General features: G+C 42.7%; 1 protein-coding gene across 3 annotated transcripts in view; it reads left to right on the forward strand.

Moving 5' to 3' along the window:
* The window catches only part of LOC135396653 (intermembrane lipid transfer protein VPS13B-like), a 107,968-nt gene that overhangs the window by 66,434 nt on the left and 19,465 nt on the right, over nucleotides 1-22,069 (forward strand). For 2 of the 3 annotated variants that reach the window (XM_064627742.1, XM_064627741.1), the window contains exons 41-48: nucleotides 8,498-8,884; nucleotides 10,407-10,593; nucleotides 11,269-11,292; nucleotides 12,756-12,978; nucleotides 13,190-13,400; nucleotides 14,653-14,844; nucleotides 17,558-17,701; nucleotides 20,912-21,338. In XM_064627742.1, the coding sequence (XP_064483812.1) occupies nucleotides 8,498-8,884; nucleotides 10,407-10,593; nucleotides 11,269-11,292; nucleotides 12,756-12,978; nucleotides 13,190-13,400; nucleotides 14,653-14,844; nucleotides 17,558-17,701; nucleotides 20,912-21,338 (1,795 nt within the window). The remainder of the gene's footprint in view (nucleotides 1-8,497; nucleotides 8,885-10,406; nucleotides 10,594-11,268; nucleotides 11,293-12,755; nucleotides 12,979-13,189; nucleotides 13,401-14,652; nucleotides 14,845-17,557; nucleotides 17,702-20,911; nucleotides 21,339-22,069) is intronic. The other variant, XM_064627743.1, reaches the window with a different exon arrangement.

Raw genomic sequence — 22,069 nt, forward strand, 5'->3', positions numbered from 1 at the left:
CCTTGAGTATCAGGCGCTCCACAAGTTGGATGATCTCAGGAACTCTGACACTGGCCTCTGAGCCGCCCTGGCTGGGATCGTCCTGCACTGATGTACGGCCGTCTCGGAACCGTTTGCACCACTTAAACGCTTTGCTGCGGCTAAGTGTATCGTGGCCATACTGAGCCTGAAGTCTTCTGTGAATTTCAGATGACTTTACGCCTTCATTCACGAGAAACTTCATGACAATTCGCTGTTCGATGTGCGCACTCACCTCGTTGTCGGCCATCTTGTCCAGCACGTGTCTTCTGTTTTGCACAAACTTTGGACCACCACGTGGTGAACGCGGAGGCCTGTCGGGTGTGAAAATGAAGAGAAAGAAGTAGCGCGAGCCATTTGTACACTCAGGAGACAGAAAGTCCCGGTTTGACTTGAGCACCCCTCGTATATCGTATTTACTCTCATAGTTCTCGGAGCTAATTATAATCCATTAGCCACTCAATTTAATCCAAACGTCATTGCATAATGAAAAAATGGCTAGGAAGCAAGCGGGCTGGTGAAGATGATGCATAATGTAAAAACCCCCGAGACTAGGGAACACGAAGTCTCAAACACAGCTGAAAATTTTACTTCACAAACAAGAAATATATACAAACAGAGGGGAAGGAAACACCAGTTGAGAACAAAACAGGAGGTCATTTCGGGGGAACGAGCAGTGTGTTCAAGGCCAGACCGAGGATTACGGAAGGTTTGCTGACACAGTTCCCATTTCCCAACATTTGTTTGTGAAGTAAAATTTTCAGCTGTGTTTGAGACTTCGTGTTTGTGTCTGTCCCTTCGTGTTCCCTAGTCTCGGGGGTTTTTACAGTATGCATCATCGGATAATTACATCATCATGTAATCCACATGCTCATAACTGTGTAACACAGTTTGTCATGACCGAAATCTCGATGCAAATAGTATGAGTATTCCAGTCATTACTTGCTTGTTATGACTACTAATTTAAATGTTGTAATAGGTTTATCCAAGACTTCAGTTGATATGATTTTATGACTGTTTCCATGATACATGTCATAGGTTGCCTTTCTGTGACTACGCTTGGTTCAAACAGTGTGATACAGTGCTTTATGACTACTGCTGTCTTTACAACATTTTATGACTATTTTCATGATACCTCTCGTTCCTCGACTTTTTGCGATTGCTTCTGCTTCAAACAGTATTGTACCGTGTTTTATGACTACCGACAGTTTACTACAGCATTCCATGACAGCTTTCACAATACAGGTCGTGGCTGGATGTTATATGACTACTGCTGCTTCAAACAATGTCGAACAAGATTTTGTTATAGCTGATGGTCATTATGGCATTCCATGACTATTTTTATTATATGTACAGTGAGTCGACTTTATGCAACTACTGCTTCAGTGTCCTATTGTGTTAGACTACCTACGGTCATTAAGACATTCTGTGACTATTTTCATTATATGTTCCATGACTTGGCTTTTTGTGATTACCGCTGCTTCAAACAGTGTCATATAGTTTTTTTTTTTTGTTTAGTCATATGGTGTTTTATCCCTGCCGGAGGTCATTTTGACATTCCAAGACTATTTTCATGATGTGTGCAATGACTTGACCTTTTTCCAAGTACACCGTTGCTTCAAACAGCATCATATACTGTTTTACAAATACCTGCAGTCATTAAGACATTCCACGACTATTTCCATTATATTTGCCATGTTTTATGGCTACGTACTGACATCCCATGACTATTTTCATGGTTTGTGCCATGAATTGATTTTTTCTTTCTTTTTTCTTTATTTATACTGCAAGCTCTGCTGAGGCATGCGTAGCAGGAGGGCATAATATACTGCAGTACATCATTACATTTCAACATTACACTAAGACGCTGAGGAAAGAAAAGGGTTACAAGAAGAAAAGGCAGTCAATTAGGATATACAATGTGGTAACTTATTCAATAAGAATATACAACAATAACAACAATGCAACATATACATCAATAACAATACAGTACTTATGTGTCCTCGTAATGGAGTGATAAATAATGTGACTGAAGTTTATGCTGAAAATCACTTGTATTGGGGGTGCTCACGATATGATGCGGTAAACTATTCCATTCGTTAACTGCTCGTATCAAGAAGGAACACCTGAACACGTCAACTCTAGCAAACGGGGACTTAATATGCATAGAGTGCCTTGTACGAGACGCTCCCATACACAACAATGTACTGTCCGTGAAGTCCACTACGAGTTCATTATAAAGACATTGCCTAAAGACCTTTAGATGTTGTACTTTAAAATTAGAACCGTGAGATGTCAGAACTAAAGTACAACATCTAAAGGTCTTTAGGCAATGTCTTTATAATGAACTCGTAGTGGACTTCACGGACAGTACATTGTTGTGTATGGGAGCGTCTCGTACAAGGCACTCTATGCATATTAAGTCCCCGTTTGCTAGAGTTGACGTGTTCAGGTGTTCCTTCTTGATACGAGCAGTTAAATTTAAATTTACGCATAATGCCGAAGCAGAGTCAGTCCTAGAGTATCTATTACACACAAACCTCACCACCCTGTTTTGTATCATTTGCATTGTCTTAATTTTTGTTACCTTATAAGGGAACCACACGACCGCCGCATAATCAGTAATAGGAAGTATTAAGGCCTTGTAAGCCAACAGTTTTGTTTTCTGTGTAGTGTCCTTCAACGTCCTACGTAGTGTGTGTAAACAATACTGGGTTTTCTTCACAACATATTTTATGTGAGCGTCCCAACTTAGTCTAGAATCAATGTAAACCCCTAAATACTTGCACTCACTAACTCATTGAATAATCCTTCCGTCTATGGAGTAGTCAAAGTCATAAACATTCAATTTCCTTGAAACTGTCATACTCACTGATTTCTCGAAATTCAGTTGCATTTGCCATGTTTTACACCATTGGACGATCAGTCTCAAATCCTTCTCTAGCACTAGATGATCTTGAGGTGAGCTTATTTCCCTATATACAGTAAACCCTCGTTATATCGAAGTCGCTTTATTCGAATTATCGCTTTATTCGAAGTACGGCGAAGTCCGCGTGCATTTCCATGTATATTCAACCGGATTATTCGAAGCGCGAGGGCAGCGAACTCCGCATATTTCGAAGGGCGCGCCTGCCATCGGCTGCTGGTTACCACGCAGAACATTCCCGAAGGCCGCGTTTCCTTCTTTTCTTTGTTTTTCCCCTTGCACAACGTTGCACAATCACGCTGCAACCTCTTTTCCTTCTGTACAATGAGGGAGGAGCGGGAAAGTAGGACGCAGGAAGACGGTTCATTGACATGGTAGAGGGAAAGGGAAAGACCAGTCATGTGACCGCCTTAACACGTGGGCACTTCTCATGTGGTTTTGTTTTGCGCGGTTCATTGTCCATTTAGCAAGTGCTGGTGTAGTCTTTTGTCTCTTTCGCACCATGGCTCCGCGGAAGTGCTTAACCCTCGAGCAAAAGGTAGCGCTCATCCGCGCAGTGGAAAAAGGTCACGCGAAAAGAGGCCACGCGACAAACCCAACTAGCAGCGTTTTTTTCAACGACAATAAAATACTGTCGCGATTCGACGGCGTTTTCGCTATTCCCTGTGTCTGAGTTTACCGTTTTTGAAGCGTCTCCGCTTTTATCGAAATACCGCTTATATCGAATTTTTTTGCGGTCCCGCCGACTTCGATATAACGAGGGTTTACTGTAGCACGCAATCATCAGCAAAGAGCCAGATTTTGGACTTGATTCCAGTGGTAATATCATTGATAGATATTAAAAAAAGCAAGGGACCGATGACGGAGCCCTGCAGCACACCGGATATAACTGGAAGCGTTTTAGACCAGGTATCGTTATAAACTACGTACTGCACACGATCTTTCATATATTCACCAATCCAGTTGTAACTTTATCGTTTTTAAAAATGTTATGTATTTTCAGCAAAAGTTTCGCGTGCAACACTTTATCGAACGCTTTCAGATAATCCAAAAAGATAACATTAGTCTGTTTATACCTGTCAACAGCGAGAGCAAGGTCGTGAGTAAAAGCGATTAGCTGAGTGATTGTGATCCTTGATCTTCGAAACACAGAATTCCATGGGACTCAAGAAATCGCATCATATGTTTTGACAGGATGTGTTGAAAAAGCTTACAGCAACCCACTGTCAAGGAAATTGGTCTATAATTAGATACCTCACTGATGTTACCTTTCTTATGTATGTATAGCTTCCATTCCCTGGGCAATGCACTATGTCGATATGACATATGAAACATGATAAGTAAGTAATGTGCTACCCATTCTGCATACCTAACCAAAAAACGAGTTGGAAATTTCATCTGGACCACACGCCTTCTTGACATCTAAATTTAACAGCAACAAAAATATTCCTGGAAAGGATATCTGCAAATCTATAAAGGTTCTAAAGCTTTGTAATCCGGGAACGAAGGAGCGTGGGGAGTGATCGACCCACAAAAAAGTAGAGGTGCTGCACCTCTATCAATTTAATGTAATGAATTAATGTAAATTATATCAATGCCATTAATGTCAGCAAATGGCATTCACACAGAATGTCATTCATTTGCTGCAACACAGGAATATATGATGACTAGGGCCCGGAAATTCAGGCACTAAAAACTATGGAAATAGGCAGGCAATTAGGCCCTCAAAAACAGCTAAATAGGCAATAAAATACTAAAATAGGCACGTTAATCTGGTGCACTCTTTGACTTTGTTGGTGCTTCAGAATGCTCCATCAAGGAAAAAAGGCTACGGTACTGTACATGCTTTGACTTGTACGCGGATACTGAGACTGTCTAGAACCACGTGATATTGAATACTATTCTTAGTTTTCCGGCCTCAAAGAAATTGAAAGGCCAAGAAAGGCCCAATATCTTGTTCAAATATATATGCACACCTTCTAGCAAACGAAGGTACTGAAGGAAACCAAACGAGAGAGAGAGAAAAAAAGGTGCAAGCATGCAGGAACAAAACGCAAAATTCAGCACTCAGCATCAGACGAAACGATGCGCTCGCCCTTGCACCTCTAAAAATGGCTGCAATACATCTAAAAATGTTCAAAAAGGCTAAAGTTCAATAGAGTCGATAAAAAGGCGCGCAACCCTGAAAATGTCGCATTTAGGCATTTATAGGCATTTTTAGGCAAATGCCTAAGATTCCGAGCCCTAATGATGACATTATATGAAAATGGCTTGAAGCACACCCAGTGTGATTTCTATTTCTGCAAATAACATTCAATCTTTTGTGTGACAGGGGTATTAAAAACATACACGTATATGCATGCGCTAGATGACAAAAAGTTTAGGCTGAGAAACTTTATAAGTACACAGAAAGTACAGCAGGCTCAAACTGCTTTATGAGATACACAGTGGTGAGACTAGCCTGGAGAGAGACTTATTCCCAGAGCCACCTTGTACCTGTCCACTACAGGTTTTCTCACTCATTTTAATTCATTAGTCATGCAATTTAATGCAGGTGCTACCCAATTTAATTCACCGGTCAATTAATTTAATGATATGTGCCATGACTTGACGTGATGTGACTACTGCTGCTTCAAACGGTGCCATGTAGTGTTTTATGACTACAGACGGTCACTATGACATCCCATGACTATTTTCATGATACTGTTCATGAATCCACTTTACGCAACTACGGCTACTTCAGAGAGTGACATACAGTGTTTCATGACTACATGCTAATGTTAATAACCATCGGATAGTCATAAAACACTGCATGACACTGTTCGAAGCAGCGGTAGTCACATGAAGTCGATTCATGAACAGTATCGTGAAAAGAGTCATGGGATGTCATAATTACTATGTAGTCACATAAATTCAATTCATGACCAGTACAATGAAAATAGTCATGGGACATCATAATGACCGTCAGTAGTCATAAGACACTGTATGACACGTTTGAGCAGCGGTAGTAGCATAAAATGTCACCATGTCAAGCCATGTCACAAATAAGAACAAAATCGTTCTTGCGGGTGACTTTAATCTTCCAGCAGTAGATTGGCACCTGTTGTTACCCGGTGACAAAGAAAAAGCGGACGCAGAATTGCTGTTCAATATTGCGTACAAATATACAGTAAAAGCTCGTTAATTCGAATTTCACGATGACTAAAAAAAAAGTTTGAATTAACCGTAGTTTGAATTAACGAATGTACAAGAATATGGAGATGTACTCAGCGCCGGTAGTAGCAGAATCTGCAATTTATTTAGAAAAAAAGTCTGTGATCATTCGCTGCTTCTTTTCCTTGAACACAATCACTGACAAACTTTGTTCGAGCGTGTGAACATGACGCAGTGAGCCTTCTTCGTTCTCTTCACAAGAGAAAAAGACACGCACAACATTGAGCACCTTCATGACTTGCGACGCAGGCAGGCGCACCGGTGGGTCCTCCTCCTCACCCTTGTCATCGTTGTCACAAATGTCCGTAGCCGCGTCCTCGCTGCCGACAACCTCACAAATGATGTCCTCTATCTATGCTATGCTATCTCTAGCTTCGATAACTTGCCTTCGTCGACCTCACGCAGAATCGAGATTTTGTCCTTCAGCGTCTTGGAGCGGTATTATCCTCTTTCCGACGACGGCATGACGAATGCAAAACCACGTGCGCCCGCGCACGCACACACAAAAAAAGAGAGACGAAAAACTGCCAACGAACACCGTGGGGAGTGGGGAGGCTCGACGATCAGCCATGTGGAAACAGCAGCACGAGAGATCACGGGACCAGAAAGAAGAAAACTAAAGAGGACAACTGGGCGACCTCCAGAGCAACCTCTTGTTTACGGCGACGTCTATCTGTCGGCAGCGAAAACTTTGACATTCTATTTTTTTTTTCTTTTTTTTTGCGTGCGTGAGGTGGCGCTCAGTTCGAATTATCCGCAGCGGGCGCGGCTCGCGTGTGAATTAATGAGCGGTGTTTTACATGCATGTCTATGGGGAGTTGGCGGGACTACGAATTCTGGTTCGAATTATCCGATAATTCGAATTAACGAGTGGTGAATTAACGAACTTTTACTATAATCTTACTCAGTTGGTCAGTGGTCCAACGAGAAGTTCAGAGACAGCTGCTTCAATGTTAGACTTGGTCTTTCTAAGCGATATACTTTGTGGCTCGCTATTGCATTGTTCAATCGACGAGGGAATATCTGACCACAAGATGGTTGTACTTGAGCTGTCAAGTAACATTGTGCTGTCACGAGTGAATCCGCGTGTTTCGTTCTATCATGACTATACAAAAGCGAATGATAATTCTATACTTGATCATCTGTCTTCAAATTACGCAGAATTCTCTCGTATAGCTGAAAGTTGTAGAACAGATATTGACCAGGTATGGGAATTCTTCAGGAACACTGTGAGATACTGTATTAATAAGTATGTTCCGAAGCGAAAGAAAATACGGAGGATTTATTCCCCTTGGGTCACCAGAGATACCATACACGTCAAACGAAAGTTAAAGAAATTGCGTAGCGTGCCATGTAGAGCGTCGGTAGCCGAACAGATAACAGACTTAAGGAAAACACTGAGGACAAAGATACGTGAGTCAAAGCATAACTTTTATAATAAATCGCTTCAGAAACTCATCACTGATGAGCCCTATGCTTTCTGGCGATATGTGTCCCCAAAAGGTAGAGCAAGTACTAGCAATAGTGACATGAGCAGCGACGCTCCTGAGCGATTTAATGAATATTTTCAGACTGTGTTCACATCGGATGATGTTAAGACACCTTCCCCTTAAACATTAATTTTACAAAGTTTCATATTTTGATAAGGGCCACCTCAGTGTGCAATTGGCAGATGAATATATGACAAAAAGTAATATTTCCAGAATTCATAACTTTTTTCTGCGTATCTTCGCAGAAAAATATTTTTAACACATTCTATGTTTCTTAGACAACACCAGTAAGCAGTTAAAAGGCTCTGAAAGAATAGCAGTGTTCTGAAAAAAATTCCAAAGTGCTAGAATTTTTACAGTTTTCTCGTGGCATAAACTCTGGATAAAAAGTGTCGATCAATCTTCAACGGACCTTGCCACAAAAGTGTTATGCTTTGCCTTCACTCAAAGGATGTTTAGTTGGAATATGCGAAAAAGCTATTTCGTTAGAATTTTTTTGATCAGGTAGGTCACATGTTCCATGTCAAATCTTCAAGAGGCGGCCACGGAGCAAAAACAAAAAAAATAAATAAAATTTGTGACAAAAATGAGTTGGGAGAGCATTGGCTGCATGAGAACAATCAACCACAATTTATTTGAAAGAAATCGGGAGTGGTCGAGCGCAACGTCTGGGAGGTTTGACACGGGGTGACTGTGTGGTAAGTCCCTTGATTTCAAAGCTGAAACACCCTGGTTCCAGTCCCACATTGGCACGAAAAGTCTTCACACAAACAAAGTGAGCGTTTAAGCTCATAACTCCTTAACTTGAGCGATATAGACACAGATGTACCTAACAGAGATCCTCTTTCAGGTGATTGTATCTGGTCAGCTGGTGCTCCGCAGCCACCTCATTGATAGGCTGCGTATTCGATTTCAAGTCGCTGAAGAAGAACTGCATCAGCCTGGAAGTGTATCAAGTTCGAGTCCACATCAGAAAACATATGTAGGAGTTGTACCCACCAGTCACAACTGTTCTATGGGAACGAGCCTTCTCGTGAATCCGTCAAGTGTTCATCAAATCAGCATTCAAAGGGAAACGAACCAAGGCTGGTCAGCAAAGATCGACGTGCAGAAATTTGACAAATCCTGTGATTGGGCAGAGATAGTGGAGATCCCTGATATGTCCATAATAGGAGGTGTCCTGAGAGCTTGGTGCTACACATTTAAGAAGACAGATGAATGTGGTGGCAGCTCCTTGGTAAGTCTTTCATTCTATCGAGCTGCGCAGGGTCTATCTTTGTTGTACTGTGCATCTCTAGCGTGCACGTTACAAAATCAAAGCATCTACTTTAGATCAGAAAAGTGAGGTTCGATATATGTAGTGTAGTTCGACATGTGCACCAAATTTGACAGGCGCTGTTACCAGGTTTTGTCAAATGTGAGATAACCCACTCACATGACCATTGAAAAATTGGTTTCTGCTGATCGCTGCCATGTTTATTTAATAAAGATATTGCAAAGAGTTATGAGATGCAAGTGCAGCATGAGTGTGAAGCAGAGGTTTTCTTAGTTCCAACTGACTCGAATGAAAGCAGCAGCGAAAACACAACAGTGAACACGTGTGTCACCTGACATAAAACGAAAGGATTCACATTAAAATACTAAGATTTAATTGTGGCTTACATCTTAAAGGAGTTCTGCACAGTCCGAAAAACACTGCTACTGTTGCATGCATCTCATAAAGTCCCTGAAGGGAACCGACTCTGCAAAGTTTCGTCGCATTTAGTGGACGCAAACGTATTTTAAAACCATTCCCAATTATGTAAAAACTTGCTGGCTCGCCGCTGTAGGCAACCTGTCCTGTGACGTAATGGCTCGTTTCCAAACGAACGGAAGCTGCGGTTTTCGCCTTTTCCCATTCGTCCATGTCCGACTACTTGACTCCGCTCTGCTGCGACTGCGACTGCACGGCATTCTTCTGCAAAATGGCCTTGCAGGCCGGCTGACCTTGATTGAAACCGGCTACCACACTTCGGAACGGTGCTCGCCGGATGATAAATGGCAAATCTTTTGCATTGGCGAAACCAAAAGTTAAATGCAGTTAATTCCCAGTGTTCTGTAATAACCACAGCAACCAAGAGTGGTGGGCTATGAACTTTGAGTTCATGCAAATATTATAGACCCAACATTAAAAAAGTTTTGGTCTCTCTGTGCAGAACTCCTTTAAGGACTACACCATACATGAATGACATGGTTGTTGAAGAACCATTCAGATACTCAAAAACAATGAGGCACACTAAAGCACGTTACGAGGATACATCAGTAGACCGAGCCGAATGTTGCACTATACCTACCCATCATCTGACATTACTCATGTGGTCACGAAGAGAAAGCCATTCGATAAAAAAAAATATTGTCATAATCAGGCTCACTGCCCAACTTACCACTGTTCTAGTGCATTGCAGCTGTTGTACGGCAGCACACCTTGTTTACATGATGGAAAAAAAAAAAAAAACGAAACTAGGGAGATGACGAAAACGCACACACAGACGAAATCTTGTTTGACTCATCCAAAAACAATTGAAAACACATTTAAACAAAACATATTGTTTGACTCCAAAGTCATGTATGTCAGAGGCATATATGGCAATACAGTGCAGTCAACATTCAAAGGCATGTTTGGTAATTACGGAGAAAGTGTGCATATACTGCAAAATTTTAACAACTACTTCACTTTGAACATGATGGCAATAAGTGTAGCATGTGACTCTGCATTCTAGGTGCTAGCATTTGCACCACTGTACATCCTGCGTAGCCACCTTCCATATAGTCTGTTGGTGCACCTGAACAAGCATGGTGCTGGCGACGATGGTAGAGAAACCTTGCAAGTGCAGGGCCGAGGTCAAGACCACTTCCTTTCTGCATCATCACCGTCTACTACTGCCATTACATTCCAGCTTGGTCCTGGTAGGTAGTAATCATGCCTTTCCTGTATTGTGTATAGTATGTACAGGGTGTTTCGTAAAAACTTCCACTGAAATGTTTTTGAAACTTCTAGAGCAGAAGTGGAAGAGAGGCAACAAAGCTTTTATCATACAACCTGATTGGGAAACAGCATGACCTTTGTTGCGGTTGTTGACTTGTATATGTTGCAACAGGCCTAGATGATGACATTTGTCTTATGTTTTGTTCCTTCTTTATTTTCATTATGGAGACTTCATTTTTAGATGGAACTTCACGTGTCACGGTAGCTCCTCTTCCATAGGCTCAGAATAAAGTAACATGATCACAAAAAAAAACTCTATATTTTTGAGTGGGGTGAGAAACAAACAACCTGAGCATTGAGCCCCGCAAACAGTCCTGCATTGAGATGAAGATTAAAGAAGAACTGTCCGTACAGGGGCATTGCTGCAATAACGCTGTGTGTGTTATAAATATATGTTCCAAGAAAGTTCCAAGAAACGAGCAGTGGCAAGTGGAAATTAATACAGACTCAGAGAGGCTTGAGATTGAGGCTGACCTTCTAAGCAAATGCACATATTTGATTTTCATGAAACACCCTGTGCATACGGCATATTGCATGTGATTTCTGCTGAGATGCACATATTTTTGTTACATGATACTCTGTTTCGCTCCTTGTAGACTACAGATATACTAAGGTCTCTGGTAAGCACTTTGCACTTCCGTGAGTGCAAGTTACGTCGCTAATGTTTGAGCCATCAAAGTGTGCTTCGTGTAAGGGGCAGTCCCTGAACAAGCACAGCACTTACACCCCACAACACCTAATTGCAATGATTAAAGAACTACAGGTGGCGAGGATGGTGCAGGTGCAGGGGTGGCAGTTGGGAAGCACCTGTGTCCTGCTGCTGTACTAATATAGTAGAACCTTGTTAATTCGAAGTCGTCTGGACCGAGAAAAAATATCGAATTAAACGTACCTCTGCACATGGTGAAGGAAAATATATTTATTTGCCGAAGAACTCGCTTATCTTCATCTGCCGCTATCCAAAAATGACATCGCATGTCACCGCTCGTTCGAGATGGGCTACGAAGTCCACCATATCGCAGTGCACGCCGTTGGCTTAACAAACTTCCGAAAATGACACCATGTGTGCAGATTCATCACCGCCGTCATCACTCTTTGCGCGAGCCAATGTTCACAATGATGTCCCGCGTGAGAGTTGAGGCACTGTCCTGGCGTTCTCCTGGAAAGACTCGAAGCCCTCCTCAGAGCTAGCTCTGAGGAGGGCTTCGAGTCATCACCGTGTCATCACCGTGACTTGTGTCATCACCGGTAGGAGCTTACAGCACCTTGCAGATCTCGCGGCTGTCATGATCGACACTTTTTCTTTAACGTCGGCATCTTGTACTTCACCTGCAGGCTGTCTCCACAGCCCACAGGCAAGTGGTGGACGTCGAAGTGAATCTCAGCAAAAGCACGAAATGAAAGCAAGCCAAAACACGGTTCATATAATCTGTAATGGCAGCACAGCTGGGACGATGGGTGGCAAGGAAGAGTGAGGAGCGAGGAGGATGCACCGCATGATCGGGTGACCTCATTTTTGATAAGATAGCTCCGGTTACCGCACTCACCGCGCGTGTTTGTTTCCTTGAGTAAGGCTTGTAACCCTTTCCCCCCTTGTGTGACGTGTCAATGTAACCTCCTTTCTTTGCAGGTTTGCGCTCAAACTACGAGCCGTCAAAAAAGAAGCGGAGCCAAGGGCTCATTTCCACGGATTTTTGGCGAATTTATTTCGGCAATTGCGATTGCGTTACGGGTGGGATTACGTGCTATACTGAGTAAAATTACCACGGGGAACACATTTATGCAAAGAAAACTTTAGGTTGTCTTCTGAAATTTCAGAGTTCAATTCAAGAAATTAACTTTCTGTCAATTGAAATGAAATAAAAATGTTAGCAATCTGTGTCAAAAGTTATTGGCAGAAAAAAATCCCTTGACCGCACGTCTCTCCGGGGCCTACGTTTTTTACTATGAATTTCTATCATGGTTGGTGGACCACCCTGTACAGTGCTTTGTATTTAATCAAGTTGCCGAGTACTTTTTGCTTCTGTCAACATTTGTTTCGACTTTATTTTATGACATCCTTGTACTTTCTTTTCCACCTTAGATATGAAGGTGTCATCTCCTCCAGTACACCTGGATCCTCCATCGCTACCAGTGCCTTTTGCAGCCCCTGCAGAGATCGTCAGCATGTTGTGGGACCCATCATGGCCCATCACATCACATCCTGACCCTTTAAAGTGGCCATACCATAACACTGAGGTGAACGAGGAAGTCAACGGCCTTTGGGAGAGCGGATTGCTCGTGACACACTGCACCGAAAAAACAAGGTTTGCCCATGCCAAAACCAGCTTTTGATGGTGTATTTTGAAAAGGGGGACCTGAACTGTTGATCTAAAGGCCCTAGAAATGCCACATTAGAAAATAACCCTGAGTGAATGTGATGTTCATCTTGTCTAGGCAAATCACTGAGCTTTGGATGTAATGCAGCACAAGCACTTATCAGGTTCTCACATGGAATTGTGTGATTTTCATTTGCAGCCTGCAGGGCCCATCAGAAGTGCCAGAAACAGAGCTAAAAGTTGTTCAGTTTCGTGACCCGCGGTCTCCTTTCCTCGGTACAGTTGTGGTGGATGTGAAACCATGGGCTTTCCTGGTAAATGAATGTGGCTGTAGTCTGCACCTTCTCACTGAGAACCAGGGAAGCTGGGTTCTGCTGGATGGGCAAGTGTTTACGCCGCCAGTGTTACATGTGAGTATGACGGCATGGCTATATGCAAAGCCCTATGTGCTGCACTGTAAAGCAGATGTGTCAGCATACACCTAGGCTAGCTGGTGAACAAGGTTCATGACAAGGAAAGCTTGGAGGAGTACAGAGGGCCATCCCAAAAAATTTTCAGATTAAGACGTCTGATGAAAGTGTGTGTGTCATTTTACTGAATAGCGTGAAAGGTTTTGATGTGTGCAATTTATTTCCCAGAAAAAACTCGCAAAAACATGGCTCCGCGCGTTCACCCTTAGCTCTCTACTCCTGATATAACGAAGAGGAGAATTACGATGACACGTCACAGATGACGTTACAGAGGCAACTGGTTCTGGTTCGCTGGTCAGTGGGGGCCAGCGGCCTGTCCCTTTGCCGCCGTAAACCAGTTTTGCCAGTTCCCCCGGAGAATTGGGGACAGAAGGAGTAGCCGAATCATGACAGAGCCAGGAACAACGCTTTTTCAGAACCCCGAACAGCCGAGTAGCAGATGACAGCGGTGTAGCAGACAACATTTCTCTGGACCAATCAGCAAGCATGGCCCCTGTAGCGTCAGCGCAAGGTCCCAGGCAGATCACTGGCTGGTACTGCTCTCCACCGCCGCTGCGCATGGTCACTTTTTGCGGCGTACTTTAAATTCAATTCCTGCTAGAATTATGAGTCTATGGGGTGAATTAATTCTTATGGTGCATCTTACTGGCCTGCTTAGCAGTTTCATACAAAGAAAACAGGGTGTTAAAAATGACTTCTGTGCTACTTTAAATTCAAGCAATGCATACAATACAGAAGATACGACACTGATGACAGTTCAACCTGCAAAATTGATTTAATGTACAGAAACGACATCTATATACATAACACACTGACACCCTCCAGAAAGGGACTGCAAGAAAATAGGCCAAGAGGAAAGGATAACATGAAAAGAAAGGAAAAGTATACACAGGTGGTCAAGCCTGCACAAGGGGCGCTTCAGGGATGGGTGAGTTGTTAAAGGAGGCTCACTAATACAGTGCGCAAAGGACTGAATGGCCCAGGCCTCTCAGGCAGGCATGTGTCCTGCAAGAAGTTGTTGTCCTGCTCTCTGCGTCATACAGTTGTGTCCTGCTCGCACAAGAACATCATGCACTGCTAAATGTGCCTGATGATAAATGGTGTAGACGATTAATTTTTGTCAATCCTCATATCAGCTGTTTCTAGAAATATCCACTTGTTCTCACTGTGTGAACTCTCTGAAACGATACAGGGCCCGTTTCACCTTGCTGTGGAAGAGTTTGGAACACTGTGGAAGTTCGAGTCGCCCCTGAGAATTAGTGCAGAACTACTTCGTAAAATCGTAAAACTGGACAGACCTCCCAAGGCCACTATAGGAGTAAGTGAACTGGCTGTCGGGGAGCCGACAAGTATCAACATTGCTGTTGGGGAGGGAGATACCAAGGTTTGTGTGCTTGTCTTTTGTACTTCAAACAATATCTTTCAGCATAGTATCACGGTCTCTCAATACTCTCTCAGGAAAGTCAGGAAACTCAGGCGAAAAACTCCTTAGGGCGCGCCACGGCCGCGCGATGGCGCTTTAGTAGATCGGGGGCACTCCCCGGCGCTGTTCACATTGCTGCTGCCTTAGCGGGCCCGCCTTTGTGAAGGTGCCTGGCAGTATTTGAGCGTTTGCTTGGCCATGTATACGGTGTATCATGGTGCATTACAACACGCCTCATGTGTGTTGAACAGAGGACTTTGCACAATCGTGGGCACTGTCTGTTTTTTTAATTTATTTAACCATGCATGCCATCAGCCATGGCCTAAAATAGCGGCACATAATATGTACATGCAAACACAACAAAATCTCGAAGGTTTTTTCTTTGTCCTGGTGCATTATAATCGTAGTTACCGTTGCGCCAATAAAACACGAATCATCGTAATCATAATTTCAGTTTTTTTACATAACACATATGTCAGACACAACGTCACCGTCTCCGCAAATTACACACACAAAAAATGCAATGCTGTTTGGCGTGCACATTATGCTGACCTTGTAAACAAGAGATAGGAGAAAGAGAGAGAGGAGAACTAGCATTGTAGAGATCAACATAAAATAAGTCCCGAAATCGGTTACGTCCCAAACATAAGCAGTTAACCTATTAAGGTGCATAAGGTAAGACGCGATGAGCAGCCACGTACCAGTTGCTGTGCACAATGTAAATGCTAAATTTTAATTTATATTTATTTTCATTAATTATTCATTTTTTATTTTATTTATTCTTTTTCATTTATTTCGGCCATTTTATACTCCCGAAAGAAAGACCCTGGGGCGTAATCTGCACCAACTCAAGATCGAACGTGCGACACACGTTTCTCCTAGTCAGTGATGGAGAAATGCCAAGTACACGCTCCAATTATATTTCTGAGTATGTTTAGTTTACTTTAAGTACATTTCAAATTCCAGTGCTTTCCCATCAAGTACTCACGTACCCAAAGTTGGACGGCACACAAAAAATCACAAAGAGTATAAAAATACACCCTACTAAGAGTGCTGAAATGACAGTAAGAAAACAAAAACTGGTAGCTCAATGTGTGTGTCTTCCTGTTTTTACCATCCACTCCTGCTGAGCCTCCTAAACTTTTGTATTCCTCGCGCGGCTTTTCGTAATCCACCAGTCTTCTACGTTAAACGCTTCTGCCCCAGCGATCCGATTACCCGAAGCCAAATTCTTCTGAACTCGCTTCCCCCCACATGTGATATTTTCCACACCTCAAGCGCATCCCTTAAACGCGACGTTATTTCTTTCCTTCAGCAGTGAATTTTCAATCGTGACATTCTTTCCTTTGTTTTGTACAGTATATAGTCTCATTCCATCTTATTACTTATGTGCTGCGCGTAATCTATGTATTGTAGTTTTGTTGCTGATATTTCATTGCATGTACTGCGTGGTATACTTGTCTGTAAATATGTAAGTACGTATGCCTGTTATGTTTGTAATGTACCTCTGCTAGTATCCCACTGTATATGTATCATATATATGTCTGTACATAATTATTTGTGCGTTTATGTCTGTATTGTATCCACTGCGAGTTATGTGTATTGTGTGCGCCAACACCATGGCCTTAGCGGCCGTTCTTGGGCACTAATAAAAATTATTATTATTATTATTATTATCATTTTACCCCTTTTGCGAGATGCAGAATCGACCGTCCCAATCTGACATTTTACCAGGAAAGCTTATTTGATGAAAAAAATTAATTGTTGAGAGATGCGAAATGTTTAAAAAGTATAGATGCTTCTATGCAAAGACACGCACACATTATGACATTGCAACTGCCAGCACGATGGCTTGGTCAGTTGTTACTTCAGTTCTTTCAATGCATGGTTGTAGTGTTTATTTTTAAATATTGTTTCCTTCTCTGGAAATTAACCATCATTCTACTTCATCCTTTTTTATTGTCGTTTTTATGTTGCATTTCAAGAAGCAGCAAGGAATGCCCAAGACTGTATAATCTCTGTTGGCTTGTGCTCTCCCCCCTGAAACTTCCTAGCATGCTATACCCGAAGATTAATACCGGAACACCACACTAGGCGGGTGATCTTGGATAAGTCAGGGTATTTTGGATAATCGCAGCACAGCTGACCGATTGCTTTTGTACGTGTAACAGCAAATTATGTACGTGGCGTCGAAATGCCGAACGCACACCCTCGTGTTCGGGGAATCGAACTTGAAGCTTTCGGTCTACACACGTGGAATTGCTCGTTCCCACTGTTTTCTTTCAACAAGGTCCGATGGAAAACAAAAAATTTGTTTCCCTGCGTCGCAACCAGTTACACAGCATGTCTTACGCATGCTGGTACGCAATTACCAATCAAGGAAGAGGCGAAGGAACTGTCGATGCTGTCGGATTCACATTCCAATTGCCGACTGAACACGTGTAGCCCTATGGCTCTGTCGTCTACTCACAGAGGACGGCGCCCCCCGATCAACACTAGCGCCCCCGCACGGCACCTCCGGACCCTAAGCAAGTCGCTCCATTGTATTCTGCCGGAGTTTCCTGACCAGAGAGGGTATTGAGAGACCGTGATAGTATGAACTGTATTGCTATGCTTTTGTCGAAATTGAAATGCTCCTTGGAATGCAGCTCGGAGTTTGTCTTGTTCTCTGCAGAAAGCTTGTCGGCTAGTTGTTGACACCAACGACATGGACGGGTGCCTTATAATCACTATTCGTTCTGCTGTGTACATCGTCAGTCATATCCAGATGCCGCTCAACGTTGGAACCTTTGCTGTCCCGGGTGACACTCCATACATGGTAAAGCAAAACTTTTTTTTTCTTGTTCTCCTTCTTGTTTTTTTTTTCTTCTTTTTCTTTTCTTTCTTCTTTTTGCTTTTGCAAAAAGTTTTGCAAAGATTATTTGAAGAGGAGTGAGAATCTGGGCTGTTTGGTACATCTTGTTAAAACCATTAAAACACCCCAGTGCTCGGTACAACCAAGGGTAAACAAGGTGATGAAAAGGAGGGACAACAGACACACACCGAACTTCAACCAAGATTTAGACATTTATTTGAAAGCTATGCTTATAACATCAAACACCCCTTGTTGACAGAAGACACCCCCCTCCCCCACCCCTGCTAGACTGGTTTTATAAATCCAGAAACTTCCTGATGTTATCTGTGTCATCATACCGTCTGTAGAATACACAGATAACATTCTATTACATAGTATTCTACCGACGGTATGATGACACAATTTTTCTTTGCCTCTGCTATCAGCTGGGCTTCTTTGTACAACCGCCCTCCCTTTCCTTTTCCTTGGAAGACAACTTCTGTGTTACTAAAAAGTGGTGTACCTTTACATGGTGTGCATGGCATGTTCTCAAAGCCTTTTGTTCAAACACTGTGAGGTTTGTCCGACGTATAGTCTTTCGCACAAAAGAGGAATTTTATAAACTACTTTGCACTTGCATTCAACATATTTATTCCTGTCTTGAATTCGACAGTGCGGTCTGCCTTCTCCATTCACTTTTCCTGGAAGTTGGGACAAACTCCCTTCTGATTTGAAAACCACATTAACCCCATATTGCTTTGCTAAGCGACGCCCTACTGTATGGGAGTACTCAATATAGTCCAATTGCCGGGAGTAGACATCTTTACTAGTTTGAACCGCACCGGCTTTCAACAAACATAACAAAATACAGTTAACGTTTCGGGTCCCATTCGGGTCCCATCATCAGAATGATGCTGTCCTGGTCGTCACCGGGTATTTACGTAGAAGAGGAGCGTAGCATTCTGGGAGGGGGCCTGGTTGTCGATTGATAGCTTCTTTTGTTTTCTTTATGTGCCATGACTCCAGCTGTCTCCTCACCCCCCATTTGTTCTTTTTCGCCAGAATGCATGGGTTGTCAAGGTCTAACACGTGTCCTGTTTTGCGCGCGTGTTCACACAGTTCTGTTGGGTTTGTTGCTGATTTCTCGATATCTTTCTTGTGTTCCTTCATTCTTGTTCGTGTCTTCCTTCCTGTTTCTCCGATGTACACGGCAGGGCAATCTTGACAAGATACCTTGTATACAACGCCTCGTTCTTCTTCCGGTGGTGTTCTGTCCTTGGGGTGGCTTAGTACGTTCCTCAGTGTTGTCGTGGGCTTAAATGCAGTTTTAATGTTCACCTGGGAGAGCACCCGTCTAATTGGTTCTGACACACCCTTCAGGTAGGGGATGGTAACGTACATGGGCCTTTCTTGACTACTTTCCGCCTGTTCCGGGCATGTATTCATCATTCGGTGGTATGTATCACAGATAAATTGCTCGGGGTATGCCCTTCTTCGTAGATCCGCTTTGGCCTTTGTTATTTCTTCATGTCTTGTCTGATGATCTGAAGGGATCTTCATGGCACGTGAAAGCAGGGAACGAACAACCGATCGCTTGTGTTCAAGAGGGTGCCCCGAACCATAATGCAGGACCTGACCTGTGTCGCACGGTTTTCTGTAAACCGAGGTCTTCAAGTTTCCGCACGGGTCTCTTTGCACGAGGACATCCAAAAAGGCGATCTTTTTCTCTTTCTCCTCCTCGCACGTGAACTGGATGTTAGGATGAATGCTGTTCAGCTTGTCAAAGAATGTGTTGGTGAAATTCTTCTTAATAATCACAAATGACGACATTCAATCAATCATCAATGTTGACGACACATTTGTGATTATTAAGAAGAATTGTTGTCACAAGACGATGTTGCCCACTTCCACGGAGTTATAGAACCTCGCCAACTGCACGTTGTGTATCGGACTCTTGTTGCACTGACAGATTCCGAATGAAAGCCCAGTGAAACTTGAAACAAAAAGCAGAGAGAAAAAAACAAGGAGACATTTCCTCCTGGCCCAGCACTAGTCAGAATCGCGAAACGCCACCAAATAGATTGAGTTTTAGGGTGTTGTACACCGTCGCCTTTGTGTACCCAAGGGATAGTGTGATGGTTTCATTTTATTTCATTTCATTTATTTAATCTTAAAGGCCCGAGGGCATTACATAAGGGGGGGCCATAAGCGAAACACAGTAATGCTGTGTAATTAAAACACAGGAAAATGGTTCTGCACAATACGCGCAGCTTTATGTTTTGCGTGTGCGCAGAACCACCAACACTATCGCTTTTGTACGCGAAGACGATAGTGTACGGTGCACTAGAACTTGCGGTTATTGGTACGGATCAGTATTGTTCAGTCTTCATCTGCCAATCCGCCACCTGAGCTTTAGGGCGAACTTTTCCTGTTGCTATGTGCGGTGCAACGTGGGTGATGTGTGTGCCTGGTTTGCAGACGCATCAATCAAATTATACGATATGAACTGCTTTCACATTCGAAATAACAAACTTTTTTTATGAATAGAAACATATGGGCATTTGACGGGACCTTCGAATTCGATCGAATTAAGCGAAAAAACTAATTATCGGAAGTCGTATTAACGGAAGTCTACTATAAATGTGGTGATGCCATCCTGGGATCGGCCCCGTGCATAGAAGTATTCTTGTATGAGGAATTGAAGCTTATATAGTAATATATTATTTAAATGAGCACAAGCACCAGCATCGCATGTTATGAGAAGCTTTACAAGAAAGTCTATATGCATACATACTCAGGAGATCATGTCTATTTTCTATTTATACTACCTACCTCTGTGCTTTTGGGGACTTAAATGCCTATAGGAATGCTTTCCTTTGGTACATGTATTTTAGAGTAAAGTGGTAAAAGAGGTAAGAGTAAAAATGGGTAGTGATGTTACTCTGTTTTGCTGAAGCCCACAGCACCAATGATATGAGCTCGGGTGATGGCATACTAAACGTGGTATACTCATGTATTGTTACGTGCTTATCAGCATACAGCTGCCAAGTCAGTTGAACTCTCCAATTAGCTCCTGCAACATCTAGTGATTATCTGATTATGCAAAAGGTACACATATTGTTGTTGACATGTATTGTTCCTCTAATTGTCCCATTCTGATTGCGCTCTAATTTAGGCAACATTTTTCCAATCTAGGAACAGTGGACAGGAAGAAGTCCCATTCTGTCAAAAGTGTCATTACCATCAATGTGTAATGAAAAAGATAAACATTCCATTGCTCTCCTGAAGTGGGAGCTCATGAATGTGGACCAAGGCTTCTTTGACACCACTACCAAATATGAGACATGGAAGTTATTTCTGACAATAAGCCAAGAGAATGCTGAAGAAAGCCTCTGGAGCTTGCCCATCATGCTGGCAGCTGTGTCGTCATTTGATGAACGCCACACCACAGCGGTGCCCACAAGATGTAATGCTCCATACACTACAATTCCGCTTGTGCTGACAACTCACAAAAGATCTGGTGTCTTGTACATCATTGTGCATCATGACAACAACCCATTATTAAGGATCTCCAATGCAACAAATGTCAACTTGCAGTTTGCCGAAGCATCAGACGAAGATGGTAAGTACACCTCATGGTTATATCTACCCTAGTTACTCGCATATCTAACGCACATTTTTTTACCCCAAAATTTCGAGCCCTCAAAAGGGTGCATTAATTATGCGAGGAAAACAGTTGTCATTGCGAGAGCAACTTCGTTACTACATTTGGCATCCTCGAGTTGCATTACGTGTAGGATATGTTCAGGCACATTTACGTACTCTGGTAGGATGGTGGACTCTGGCTAAAGCCCTCTCAGCACAGTTAAAAAATATTTCTTCTTTGTAGTTGTGGTGACATGTAAATTGAATCCTCTGGGTATGATGCTCTGCGATTCAAAGTGACACTCTAGACATAATTGTATCGAACTTAGACCTCCATATATTACAACGGTCTAGAAAACTCCGCGATTCCTTTAAAGAAAGCTTGCCCCGAACATGGTTCACTTATCTACAGTAATAGGACTCACTACGTGGACCAGAATGATTGTGATGTTGATGTGATGTTGATGCGATGTGATGTGATGTGGTGTGATGAGATGTTATTGCGATTTTGACATCACAGCTTATGACACGCATGTGTAATGTATGCAGGGTGTCCAACAAGAAGGTGTTGTATAATTCTTATAAATAGATTGCACGTTACACAAGCCCAAAATGTCTTGTGTGACACTCGTAAATGCTTTCTTAAAACGTTATGGCAGTCTACATTAGTGTCATACATTGTAAGCAAATTTGGCTAAGCGAACTCGA

Source organism: Ornithodoros turicata, chromosome 6 (genome assembly GCF_037126465.1).
Source record: "Ornithodoros turicata isolate Travis chromosome 6, ASM3712646v1, whole genome shotgun sequence".
Taxonomy (NCBI): Eukaryota; Metazoa; Arthropoda; class Arachnida; order Ixodida; family Argasidae; genus Ornithodoros; species Ornithodoros turicata.